This window comes from Armigeres subalbatus, chromosome 3 (genome assembly GCF_024139115.2).
Source record: "Armigeres subalbatus isolate Guangzhou_Male chromosome 3, GZ_Asu_2, whole genome shotgun sequence".
NCBI classification, from domain to species: domain Eukaryota; kingdom Metazoa; phylum Arthropoda; class Insecta; order Diptera; family Culicidae; genus Armigeres; species Armigeres subalbatus.
The window spans coordinates 92,108,936-92,123,687 of NC_085141.1; the positions used below are offsets into that span (position 1 = coordinate 92,108,936).

The 14,752-nt window shown below is 37.1% G+C and overlaps 1 protein-coding gene across 1 annotated transcript; it reads right to left on the reverse strand.

Annotated features, from left to right (window-relative positions):
• Window positions 1–7,249: 7,249 nt before the first annotated feature.
• Window positions 7,250–8,637, reverse strand: LOC134220557 (insulin-like growth factor-binding protein complex acid labile subunit). The gene is made up of 2 exons (XM_062699646.1): window positions 8,487–8,637; window positions 7,250–8,418 (listed from the first exon to the last, which is right to left on the reverse strand). Exons 1-2 carry the CDS (start codon window positions 8,507–8,509, stop codon window positions 7,377–7,379), a joined length of 1,065 nt encoding a protein of 354 aa, XP_062555630.1. The 5' UTR covers window positions 8,510–8,637; the 3' UTR covers window positions 7,250–7,376.
• Window positions 8,638–14,752: the final 6,115 nt, after the last annotated feature.

Below are 14,752 nucleotides of genomic sequence, written 5' to 3' on the forward strand. Positions count from 1 at the left end.
ATCCAAACCAACCAAACCAACCAAACCAATCCAAATTCAATCCAACCAATCTAAACCAATCCAAATCCAAATTCAATCCAAATCCAACACAACCAATCCAAACCAATCCAAACCAATCCAAATCCAACCCAAACCAATACAACCAATCCAAATCCAATCCAACCAAATCCAATCCAAATCCAATTCAAATCCAATCCAAAAACGAAACCAAACCGAATCTAAATCCAATCCAAATCCAAATCCAATCGAAATACAATCCGAAACCAATCCAAAACCAATCCAAATCCAATCCAGACTCAATCCAAACCCAATCCAAATCCAATCCAGACTCAATCCAACACGGATACAAATTTCATCCATTTGCTTCAAAAATATACATGTTTATTTCCAAAATGGTAATATGTTTGAATCAAACATATTTATTTTTAAAACCAAATTGAATTCCTGTTTGTTTTATACATACACTGAAAACATTACACACGCCCATGCGACTGGTTTCACACATGAATTTTCACTAGTTGTATAAAATGGGAAAATAACGTGTATTTCCAGTTCCTAATGTCAGAAATCAAAACGTTCGATACATTTGAAGTACATGGAGAATAAAAATGGAAAACACGTTAAATCCGTATGAATTGTTTTTGTGGGAAACTTCAGAATGGGCACTTTGGGTATTTTACCAATTTTGAAATGTTATTAATCTTTAAGCAATAAATAAAACACTTTTGAGAAATATTTCATTAAAATATTCACGACATTTATTTTTAGATTGTTTTGAGAGGATATTATTGAATAAGCAAATATTTTGGATGGTGAAAAACGAGCCATATTGTGCTGTTTAAATGAACTTATTTGCCATATACTGGACCCGGGAAGCGGCACTGAACAGCTGGTCACTCATCTACCTGTAAATCAAGCTTCAAAATTATTTACTTTTCACTGAATTTTTCACACTAGATAATAGACTTACATTAATAGGAAACATGTTTAGCGAAAGACGCATGTTTACATGTTTAGCGCAACTCCCTTTTCTCTTGAAACGAGTTGAACGTTTAATTTCATTTTTTATATTTATAACTTAACAACACAAAATTTTCTCATCAGCTTAATGACAGCATACCAAAATTTTAACTATAAAAACAATGCTCAAAACACGTTACATTCAACAGAATTGGCAAGTGGTGTCGATTCAATTTTGTTTCTGATGAGTTTAATGTGAAACGTAAATGAAAATGAAAAATAATAAAACGCGATAGATGCATGTGAAAAGGAACATTGAGTTTAACGTGGAATATTAGTGAAAAAAAAATGTCATAAAACACGTTAGATTCACGTGGAAAAGCACGTTTAACGAACGTGTAGATTATTTTCAGTGTACACTAGTGGACAGCCCCTCGCTCGCTCTTGCAAAAGTAAACAAAACCTCGAGTTCGGATCGGATCCGATCGGAAGTCAGCAGAGGAGCAGGAGCAAAAATAGAAGCATATGTTTTCTTGCTTCCAAATTGAGGATAGAGATATTTTTCAGGTACAGAAAGGTAAGTAAATGAAATATGAACGTTTGTGAAATCTGGTAGTCAAATGCTACCAGAATATGAAAATTGGTAGAATTGATAAGAAAATATTATGAGGGGTCGAACCAAAACAATAATATCCATGTTTGCTTCAAACATTTAGCTGGTTAAAACAACTTGAAACGCACATTTGATTCAATAAAAAGTTTTTGTTCGCTTCAAATGCAACAATATGTTTGTTCCAAACAGATTTATTTTTGATGCCAGGACAAACTGAATTTATGTTTGGATTTACCTAGAATATGTTTGTTTTTAACGTAGTTTTTTCTGCGTGAAACCCAATCCAAATCCAATCCAAATCCAATCCAAATCCAATCCAAACTCAATCCAAACCAAATCCAAACCAATCCAAATCCAATCCAAACCAATCCAAACCAATCCAAATCCAATCCAAACCAATCCAAACCAATCCAAATCAATCCAAACCAATCCAAACCAATCCAAACCAATCCAAACCAATCCAAACCAATCCAAACCAACCAAACCAATCCAAACCAATCCAAACCAATCCAAACCAATCCAAACCAATCCAAACCAATCCAAACCAATCCAAACCAATCCAAACCAATCCAAACCAATCCAAACCAATCCAAACCAACCAAACCAACCAAACCAAATCAAACCAAACCAATCCAATCCAAACCAATCCAAACCAATCCACATCCAATCCAAACCAACCAAACCAATCCAAACCAATCCAAACCAATCCAAACCAAACCAAACCAAACCAGATCCAATCCAAACACAACGCAAACCAATCCAAACCAATCCAAACCAATCCAATTCAAACCAAACCAATCCAAACCAATCCAAACTAATCCAAACCAATACAAACCAACACAAACCAATCCAAACCAATCCAAACCAATCCAATCCAAACCAATCCAAACCAATCCAAACCAACCAAACCAATCCAAACCAATCCAAACCAATCCAAACCAATCCAAACCAATCCAAACCAATCCAAACCAACCAAACCAATCCAAACCAATCCAAACCAATCCAAACCAATCCAAATCCAATCCAAACCAATCCAAACCAATCCAAACCAATCCAAACCAACCAAACCAATCCAAACCAATCCAAACCAATCCAAACCAATCCAAACCAATCCAAACCAACCAAACCAATCCAAACCAACCAAACCAATCCAAACCAATCCAAACCAACTTAATCCAACCAAACCAACCAAACCAATCCAAACCAATCCAAACCAATCCAAACCAATCCAAACCAATCCAAACCAACCAAACCGAATCCAAACCAATCCAAATCAAACCAAACCAACCAAACCAATCCAAACCAACCAAACCAATCCAAACCAATCCAAACCAACCAAACCAATCCAAACCAATCCAAACCAATCCAAACCAATCCAAACCAATCCAAACCAATCCAAACCAACCAAACCAATCCAAACCAATCCAAACCAACCAAACCAATCCAAACCAATCCAAACCAATCCAAACCAATCCAAACCAATCCAAACCAACCAAACCAATCCAAACCAATCCAAACCAATCCAAACCAATCCAAACCAATCCAAACCAAACCAATCCAAACCAATCCAAACCAATCCCAAACCAACCAAACCAATCCAAACCAACCAAACCAACCAAACCAATCCAACCAATCCAAACCAATCCAAACCAATCCAAACCAACCAAACCAATCCAAACCAATCCAAACCAACCAAACCAATCCAAACCAATCCAAACACAACCAAACCAATCCAAACCAATTCAAATCGAATCCAACCAATCCAAACCAATCCAACCTCGAATCCAAACCAATCCAAACCAATCCAAACCAATCCAAACCAATCAAACCAATTAAATCCAAACCAACCAATCCAAACAACCAATCCAAACCAAACCAATCCAAACCAACCAATCCAAACCAATCCAAATCTAATCCAAATCCAATCCAAATCCAATCCAAATCCAATCCAAATCCAATCCAAATCCAATCCAAATCCAATCCAAATCCAATCCAAATCCAATCCAAATCCAATCCAAATCCAATCCAAATCCAATTCAAATCTAATCCAAATCTAATCCAAATCCAATCCAAAACCAAACCCAACCGAATCCAAATCCAATCCAAATCCAATCCAAAACCAATCCAAAACCAATCCAAATCCAAACTCAATCCAAACCCAATCCAAATCCAATCCAAATCCAATCCAAATCCAATCCAAATCCAATCCAAATCCAATCCAAATCCAATCCAAATCCAATCCAAATCCAATCCAAATCCAATCCAAATCCAATCCAAACCAATCCAAACCAACCAAACCAATCCAAACCAATCCAAACCAATCCAAACCAATCCAAACCAACCAAACCAATCCAAACCAATCCAAACCAACCAAACCAATCCAAACCAATCCAAACCAATCCAAACCAATCCAAACCAACCCAAACCAATCCAAACCAATCCAAACCAACCAAACCAATCCAAACCAATCCAAACCAACCAAACCAATCCAAACCAATCCAAACCAATCCAAACCAATCCAAACCAATCCAAATCGAACCAAACCAATCCAAACCAACCAAACCAATCCAAACCAAACCAACCAAGTCCAATCCAAACCAATCCAAACCAATCCCAAACCAAACCAAACCCAATCCAAACCAATCCAAACCAATCCAAACCAATCCAAACGCAATCCAAACCAACCAATCCAAACCAATCCAAACCAATCCAAGTTCAATCCATGTCCAGTCCAAATCCAAACCAAATCAAACCAAACCAATCCAAACCAATCCAAACCAATCCAAACCAATCCAAACCAATCCAAACCAACCAAACCAATCCAAACCAATCCAAACCAATCCAAACCAATCCAAACCAATCCAAACCAATCCAAACCAATCCAAACCAACCAAACCAATCCAAACCAATCCAAACCAATCCAAACCAATCCAAACCAATCCAACCAATCCAAACCAATCCAAACCAATCCAAACCAATCCAAACCAATCCAAACCAATCCAAACCAACCAAACCAATCCAAACCAATCCAAACCAATCCAAACCAACCAAACCAATCCAAACCAATCCAAATCCAATCCAAATCCAATCCAAATCGAATCCAAATCCAATCCAAATCCAATCCAAATCCAATCCAAATCCAAATCCAATCCAAGTCCAATCCAAATCCAATCCAAATCCAATCCAAATCCAAATCCAAACCTAATCCAAATCCAATCCAAATTCAATCCAAATCCAATCCAAATGCAATCCAAATCCAAATCCAATCCAAATCCAATCCAAATCCAATCCAAGTTCAATCCATATCCAGTCCAAATCCAATCCAAATCCAATTCAAATCCAATCCAAATCCAATCCAAATCCAATCCAAATACAATCCAAATACAATCCAAATCAAATCCAAATCAAATCCAAATCCAATTCAAATTCAATCCAAATCCAATCCAAATCCAATCAAAATCCAATTCAAATTCAATCCAAATCCAATCCAAATCCAATTCAAATCCAATTCAAATCCAATCCAAATCCAACCAAACCAATCCAAACCAATCCAAACCAATCCAAATCCAATCCAAACCAATCCAAACCAATCCAAACCAACCAAAACGTAAACCAATCCAAATCCAAATCCAATTCAATTCAAATCCAATCAAATCCAAATGCAATCCAAATCCAAATCTAATCCAAATTCAATCCAAATCCAATCCAAGTTCAATCCATGTCCAGTCCAAATCCATTCCAAATTAAATTCAAATCCAATCTTAAACCAATCCAAATGTTATACAATTCCAATCCAAATACAATCAAAATACAATCCAAATCAAACCAAACCAATTCAAATTCAATCCAACCAATCCAAATCCAATCAAAACCAACCAAATTCAATCCAAACCAATCCAAACCAATTCAAACCAATTCAAACCAATCCAAACCAATCCAAACCAATCCAAACCAATCCAAACCAATCCAAACCAATCTAATCCAATCCATTCCAATCCAAATCCAATCCAATCCAAATCCAATCCAATCCAAATCCAATCCAAATCCAATCCAATCCAAATCCAATCCAATCCAAATCCAATCCAAATCCAATCCAAATCCAATCCAAATTCAATCCAAATCCAATCCAAATTTAATCCAAATCTAATTCAAGCCAAACACAATCCAAGCCAAATCCAATCCAATCAAAATCCAATCTAATTCCATCCAAATCCAATTCAAATCGATTCCAAATCCAAACCCAAATTTTATCCAAATCCAATCCAAATCCTATCCAACTATAATTCAAATCCAATTCAAATCCATTTCAAATCTAATCAAAATCTAATCCTAATTCAACCCAAATTCAAACTTAATCCAATCCATATCCGATCTTAATCCTATCCATATTTATTCCAAAATCGATCCAAATGAAATCCATTCTGAATATAATGAAATATTGCTGAGATGTTGGCAAATACAATGATAAAACAATTCATTCTTATGGTTTGATCAATCTATATCCACTTTGCAGAACAAACCAGGTGGGTCGCAAGCAATACGGGATTCTGTTAGGTGAGTCGCATATCCAAAAAGTTTGGGAACCTCTGGAGTACCTTGGACATATCGTATTCAAGAACGTTGGGTTTACATGGTGCGCATATGCTTTTTGAACCGAATGTGGTATATGCCGATGATGAGGACATTGCAAAACTCTTGGTTGATCTGGTAGATACCGAGAGCTGAACTCGAGAACGTATTGGAGTAATTTGAATATACCGTATTCAGAAAATTAAGTTTGCATGATGCGCATATGCTTTTTGAACCAGATTGGGTATATGCTTATAAAAAGACAGAATTACCGTCTTCGACCAGAGGTCGTACAGACTGAAAACTTTATACCTAGCGTTGGACAACGGACAGGACATTCACACAACACCCTATGGACCAGTGGAGAATTTTTCGCTTTACGAAAAGTTTCCTCCTTACCAGGGCGGGAATCGAACCCACACTCCAAAGCACCGCAAGGGCATGAAGCCCACATGATGAGGACATTGCAATAGCTTCGGTTGATCAGGTAGATACCGTGGTCTGAACTCGATAACGTTTCGGAGAACCTTGAGTTCCTGAAAATTGATCACTGGCTTGACGTTCAGGATGACTAAAATTGATTGGGTGTTCAAAATTATCAAACAATGTGGTCTAGGATTCAAATATTTTAGATTCATTTGCATGCTCTCAAATCGAAATCTTCCCAAAGTTTCGCATATTTGATTCTTCAGGGTATAAATAGTCACACTTGACAGATTTTTCCTGTAAAGCCAACATCCTGATGAACAACTTTGCTTAAAAAAATGGGGGTTCTTTCACAAATTACGTAATGCTGAAGGGGGAGGGAGGGGGTCAAGCCGAACGTTACGATCCATACAAAAAAACTAAACCTTCCATACAAAAAATGTTACGAGGGGTAGGGTGGGGGTCCAAAATCACCAAATTTAGCGTTACGTAATTTTAGAAAGAACCCTGGGGAGCTAGCTCTCTTCTATGATTTACACAGCAAATCTAAAACCCATCCGTCCCGAAAGGGTGAACGTGGATCAATTAACACCCGGGTAATTTGAAATGAGATTACGATGTTTTTCGTCATTAATCCGGCTATTCAAGAAAAGTAGCATCATTTTAAAATCCAGCAATTACCTTTATTACACTCATTTATTGGTCTATTTGGACACCCAATGGACATGCTAAACAACATTCAAATATTTAAACTATAAACACCCGCTCACGCACTCGTTATCCCACAAAAAACGAATCACTACTAATTTTAGAATGAATCATTAGCCGTGTCGGCTACCAGATCGAACTGTTCCATTAGCGTGCTCAGGTTGGCCCGGAGCTGCTGGATCTCGATCCGTTGGCTATTAATAATCTTCACCTGTTGATAGATTCGTTCCTTAAGCTGGCGTATTTGCTGCTGTAGGACGGCATCCCCGGTGGCGTCCAGTTCGTTGCCCGTGGGGATGAATCGCGGCAGGATGGCCGGCGGTATCTTGCATACCCGCTTGTCGACATTGTAGATGATTTTGCGCTGGTGCACCAACTTCAGCAGCTGTTCGTAAGTATCACAGTCCAGTGAGTTGTGCTCGACGTCGAGAATTTTCAGCAGCGAGAAGCGCTGGGAGATTATCTGGACGTCCAGGCGTGTGAGCAGGTTGTCACGCAGAGAGAAATTTCCCAGACGTGGAAAATACCATTGCGCGAGGAAAGTTCCGTTAAACAGGAAATTGCCGGAAAGATCCAGATGATAGAGATTCGACAGTTGGATGTTGATGGTTGCGGCGATGGTTTTGATACGGTTTCCGCAGAGTAGCAGTTGCTTGAGGTAGGTCATGCCAGCAAATGTGTCGAAAGTCACGTGCTCAATTAGGTTGTCACAGAGATTCAACTCTATGAGATTGGTGAGAGACTTGAAGTTGGACGCATCTCGCAATTTGTTTACATGAATCCTGAGATATTTCATCGAATATTTTGTCTTGGGTTCAATTTCCACGAAAGTGACACCGTTATCTCGGAAGTAGAGTTGTTCGATCGTGTTTGGTAGCGTCAAATGACTGATCTTCGTTCCACGGGCAAATATTCTCAATACACCGGCTTTGAACAGTGCCAGATTCATGATATGAGAGAAATGTGGTATCGAGCCATTGAGAAACCCAATTTGCTGAACCTCAGGAAATTCTACCATTTGAAGATCTCGATCGGACCTGATCGTAACATTATGTAGTTGGCACCATGATAGCACATAATTATCACAACTGTACCGCTTCAACAGAAGTCCCACTGAGAACTGATGACTGATTAAAAGCGTGCTGCAACACACAAATGACACCGTTAGTTAGTCCAAGATGCTTTCATCCATAATAACAAGGTGGCTTACCCAAACAACACGAGGCAATTCATTGCGCCGCAGCACTTCCAGTTGCATCCCCCTGATGGGATGGCTATAAACTAACTAAACACTCGCCAAACCGCTTCTAATCCGATTGGAGAAAAACCGTTGTTATTTTTCGTTCGCATTCTATGCTCGCCTATTAGCGAGCATTTAAATTCAATAAATTCATCTAAGCGCGCCTAAGGTCACGACGACTTGTGAGTCTGTACAGTAACTGTCGAAGTTCCCGCGAAAAGACCCATTCAACACCGACTTGTTAAGAGATCAACAATTATGTGCAACTGGGGCAGTCTCAGGCTGCCAAAGGGTTGAATTGCACTTCGATTCATGCAACACACCTGCGGTATTATTTATCCGAGCATCTCTCGACGGTACCGGCGTACAGAAGGGTATTTTTCAAACTAGCTGGTTAAAAGTTGAATGAATAGTCGAATGTATTTAGGTATTAGGTACATGATTATAATTTGAATCCAGTGATAGTTATAGTGCGGGTATCCCAAAAGGGGACCTAGTGAAAGGAGTGAGAAAATTGAATGGTTGTAATAAAGGTCTTATGGATATGGGGCGATAAAGATGCCTTGTATGTCCAAACACGCTTTAAATATTTGATTCGATTACACAAGTTGAAAAGAAAATTACTTCAGGCTTTTTAGTGGATAATACTGACTGAGAGAAAACAAGTTTGTATTGCCCCACTTATTTTCTGGAAAATAATGACCTTTCCATTCATTCGTGATAAACGTGATAAAATCGACCAAACAGATAGAAGACACACCCCACTGTATGGACAGACATGGTATAAATTTTTTAAGCATTCTTTGAGACTATGCTGCTGCGACGTTGACTTATAAATGTCTAATCTCTGGAATAGAATCGCCTGCCAATAAGATGTGAGTCACTCAGAACGGAATGACCGTGTGTCTAGACACGTTTTGGTTGTCGGCGTGGTTTTACTTTCGATTTTTCAACCGTACTCCCTGGATACTCTGGAGGTTTAGTCAAGACCATTAGCTGAAATAGTATGCCGACTAGTTTCCACTACTAAGACGCCAGTTGGTTGGATAGCTTGCCATACTGCTGGCGGTGTTGTGAATCAGAATCTCGGTGTCATTACATCAATCGGCGCGGTGGATGACCGACGACAACAACGCCAACGGCGAGAGTGCATGGGAAAATTGGTCAGCCTCAGTCGGTTTCAGATGATTACGTTAGGTAATCTTTATGATTTGCTCATCGTAATCATCTTGAATTGTAAATTATAGAAGAGTCGTCCAAGTCAATGTGATAAGACAGATTCATCTTATGACATGCAACTTCAGATCGCATGTTTCGTTTCATGTTATTCGATCTCTTTAAAGGCGATAATTTGATGACTTGAAATGAGAATTTAGAAATACCTATAGGGGAGGCTGAGGAGACTTCAGGAGAGGAGAGAAAAAGGGATTTCTTATTTTCGATATATCACATAAAAAAATATAGTCTCATGCGGTTTTTGCACAGACTCTCTAAGAAATTTACAATTTAACTTTACTGATGTGTCACAGTCTTTGTTCGAACAACTTGTTTGAAGAAATCCCAACGTGAAATATATGACAAATGTTCAGCTTCTGATTTTTAGAATTTAACGTTAAATCGCACATTGACAATTATATGAACAATAAGATGAACAAGATGAACAATAATATAATAAACTAAAAATAATTTGTAATAAATTCAAGAATTTTGTAGATCAATGACAATGACTGAACGGAACGAATCGCATTGTTCACAAGACTTGTAGAGTACACCAGAAGCTTCCGTTTAGAGATTGTTGGGATGATTTTAGCCCAAAAACACTAAGGCCCGATGCCCACGTAGCGTCTTTTCAACAGTGCGTGCACACGGCGTTAAAAAGACGCATGTGTGCATCGGGAAAAAGCGGTAACGCAGCGTCGCCGTACCGATGCACACCTGCGTTTTTTCAACGCCACGTGCACGCAGCGTTGAAAAATCGCTACGTGGGCATCGGCCCTAAATCAACTTGAGCCACCTTCGGATTTTATCCGAATTAGCTGAAAATTTGACAGGAGGTTTATTTTAGCATAAGAATTGTGATTCTGGGCTGACCGGTTGAATTTTTGATACTTTTTGAAAACTTGCAGAAACATGCAAGAAGATGATGAGTAGCGGCGAATAATGAACCACGAGCTCGCTTAGCTCTACGGCGAACCCAGTATCCAGAAGCTGGGAGGATACAATGGGCAGGGCATGTTACAAGAATGCCGAACAGCAACCCTGAGAAGATGATGTTTGCTTGCAATTCGGCGTGTACAAGAAGGCGGGGAGCGCAGCGAGCGAGGTAGGCTGACCACTAGAGTGATTCAAATTTTGACTTTTTTGCTCCCCTATGCTTAAACGATGGCATTTGCTATTTTAATAATCGTCCTAAATTTTTAGCTAATTTGGATGTAATTTGACTGAGCAAAAGCAGTTTGTACCTTATAGGAAAATAACTATGAAAACAGTAACTTTTGTGAACAACCGTTCTCCATCATTGGCCATTAAGCTCTAAAATGTATGAATACGTTAGCAACATAGGGAATTTAACAAGGGAAAATATCGTCGTTGTTGCTAAACGATTTGATGCTGGCAACAAAAGTTATTAGGGAAATACTGAATTGTGGGAAATTCAATTCAAAGAATAATATCAATATCAATAATGAGCATTTCTGTTTTCTTTATAATTTTGCTCACAAAAGTCAAATTGCTTCGCAACAACAACTGCCTTTCAGCTCAGGATCTATTCTATGATAGCGATGCATTAAATATAGGGTATCTGTTCCTATATCAATAACAATAAGCCAATGCGCATATGAAATGCATTTATTTCTCACCCAATAATCAAGAAACATGAGAATAATTATGCTCAACTCACGTCATTTTGAATTGATAACAATTTGGTAACTTCAAAAATGAAATTGTTATCACATTATAGAAGTATTTAGCTAAAAAACATCATCACTGCCATGTAGGGTTTCTTACCCCATTCCCGGCCTAACATGCGCACGACTGCATTATTTAATTGATATTTATGACTAGGAACAACTTTTCCTGAATTTTGATGGCCGTGTAATATTGCGATGGGGTTCACCTATGCTTAAAAAATAGTTATTCTTGCTAAACACCGCTTGAAAAAGCTTTTATTTGATTTAAATTAACATGGTGCAGCACTCATTTCAGTCATAGGCGATTGCTTATCCGGCATACCCCAAGTCTCTTCGGCATACACGCTTAAAATCAATAACACAGAGATGTGTTTGCATCACACAAAACGGACCTAATGCGGAACATCCCCTAGATGAGCGATAGTTACACAGCCACAAAAATAGCTCGTGTGGTTTTATTGAAGCTTGGATTTCAATATTTGCAACAGTATTTGGTTCCTCATGAAACAAGGAATCTGTAAAAACGTTTACATGTTGAAAAGGACCGTTATCACGACCGTACGAGGCATTTTTGTGCCTGTGTAACTGTCGCTCATCTAGGGGATGTTCCGCATTAGGTCCGTTTTGTGTGATGCAAACACATCTCTGTGTTATTGATTTTAAGCGTGTACGCAATATTTTACTCAATCTCTCAACATCTTACTCTCATTCTCTCTCTCGGGACGGTAGAAAATGCGACGTAAACAAAAATATGCACGTTCCACGATAACGTGATGCCAGATGGTATTATTTATATTAATTTTTATTTGGTTAAGAAGATATATTCACTCATCCAAATTCCTTCCAAATACTTGAAGAAAAATTTTGTTTACTCTTTTAAATTGAGATAATTATAAATAACATGAAAGCGTCAACGTTTTAGACAGTTTTTCTATTAAGAATGAAGGATTATCTTCATACTGAAATAAGACTCCTGGCCTTTTGGCAGCACTGTACAGCTAGAAGTTCTTGGGCCGAGGTGATTTTTTGCTCGGTTTGAGAATACATTTTCAAATGTATTCCAATATGTTTATATAAGATCTAGTGATACGAACAATTAGGAAAGATTGAAGTGCGTGAGTGTAGCATTATTGTGTGGTGATAAACAGTCTGAAGCAATGGTTGTATCGAGCACTGTGACGATTTTCAGGTAGGTGTTTATTTGATGATACCGTTTTGTAAAAGTGGAAAGAATCACTTCGGCTCAGTGGTGTTGCAACGAAGAGCAAAAGTTTGAATTCTACATTTTTATTTTCTACAATTGGATCAATTAGGAGTGAAATAAGTGGTTGGAAAATATTGAGTATTGTGAGAAATAAATAGGAGACTTTTTTTAAATTAACAAAAATAAACCTACGGGTTCCAAACAGTATAAATCCTTTGTATTCTGTGCAGTGAGCCGGGAATCGTTTCCATAGGCCCAAGTAGTGATTTACCCTACCTATTTCAATAACATTCAAAAAAGTTAATCCTATGCCTGTACCTATATCAATAATACTGTTTCCAACATAAAATACGCACACTATTACTTGTGTGTGTATGTAACGATATGATAGCAGTGATGCCGAATTCTTCAATGTTTTGTATTTGAGTTGAAATATAATTACACGCAGCACAATTTCTCACGATTGAATTAATAATATGTATTATTGATTTCAATAATTTGTCTATTATTGAATTAAAAAGTTTTGATTGTTGTTTCAACAATATTTACTGATTAAAACAACAATAATAATTGAATTTCAACAATATTTTTTGTTGTTTCTTACTTGCTTGAATATGATTAATCGTGTATATTTCTACGTGTATTTTCTCTTCTTGTGTTCCTGTGTCAACAATTAAATTAAAAAAAAAAAGAAAGATGTTTTCCATCCTAGAGAACATTTTGGTTTTAAAAGATTATCATGTCTGGTTGGGCTGGCTCAGGTAAGTTCAAATATTTGAAACACATTGAAAATCAAATGTGGATTTTTCTTGAACTTTTTCAGAATAAAACGGTTCTAGTGGCCGGATTGAAAAATGATGGAAGCTGCACGCGTTGCCGAGAATAACTTTATGTTTTCCAATAAACAAATGGCGAAAATGTGCTGGTGAATAAAGATATAATTTTAATTTTGTAAGCAAAATCATAAATAGGTTTATAACAATATCTTATTTTCAGATTGTCTTCATTGATACAGTGTCACATCCTACAGATCATCAGCATCAGCATCAACAGATTTGCTACAATTGATAATTTGAATATGACCATTTGATTGAAAAATAAAGAATTTGCTTAACATTAATTCGTTTTGTTTACTTTTCTTCTAAATTGAAAAAAAAAATACAAGCTACATATAAATGATTATTATTTCAACAATATTTTATTGTTGCATCTATCGTATTCATATATTGAATCAACAATGCGGTTAGAATTATTTCAACAATAATATTGTTGATTTAACAATAGCGAAAAATTGAACTCTAAATATTTTGATTGTAGAAACAACAATATTCTGGATTAACTCAAACGGTAAATATTATTAGCCCTGAGCTAACAATATTTATTGTTGAATTTGACCCGAAATATTGTTGTTTCTACAATACATTTCTGTGCGTGGACGTTGTTCGAAATAAACCTATATCAAACTATAGGAAATCGCGTTAGTTTTTCAAATATGATTATATTTATAGTGAAATTGTGATGTGCTCTATATGTTGTGAAGTGTATTTTGAAAGGATTCATTCGTTTTAGCTTGAAATTGAGTGGAAAACAACGGCGTGAAATGAGATGAATCTGCTAGTAGCAATCGAGCAGTGCATCAAATCAACAGTTCAGAGGTAGGAAAATGAAAATGAATGTGTTTTATAATTTTGTTTTTAATAATTTGAGTCTTGTGAACTAAAACATTACTCAAACGGAATTTTAAATAATATTCCAAACATTGGAGAAGGTGGTCTATTCATTATTGTGTACATACGATGTGAGAAATTGTAATCAAATTGATTTTTTATTTGGTTTATCGACGGTTGAGATTAATATACGGGCTGTTATTAATATGGGAACAGATACCCTATTCAAATAGATTCTGGGCTGCTTTTCGAAACGATCCTTTACATAAGTGGCAATTCTCATAATAATTTTCATATAACCTTCAAATGGCACGTGCACAATCAAATTACATCCAAATCAGCTAAAAATTTGGGAGGACTATTAAAATAGAATAAAAAAAAATAGAAAAAAAAACAATCGTTTAAGCACAGGGGAGCGAAAATGTCAAAATTTGAATCACTCTACTGACCACGTAC

Coding starts and splice junctions, on each gene's coding strand:
- LOC134220557 (XM_062699646.1), bottom strand. CDS start 8,509: ATGAATTGCCTCGTGTTGTTTGG. Junction 8,419..8,486: donor AATTGCCTCGTGTTGTTTGG/GTAAGCCACCTT, acceptor TGTGTGTTGCAG/CACGCTTTTAATCAGTCATC.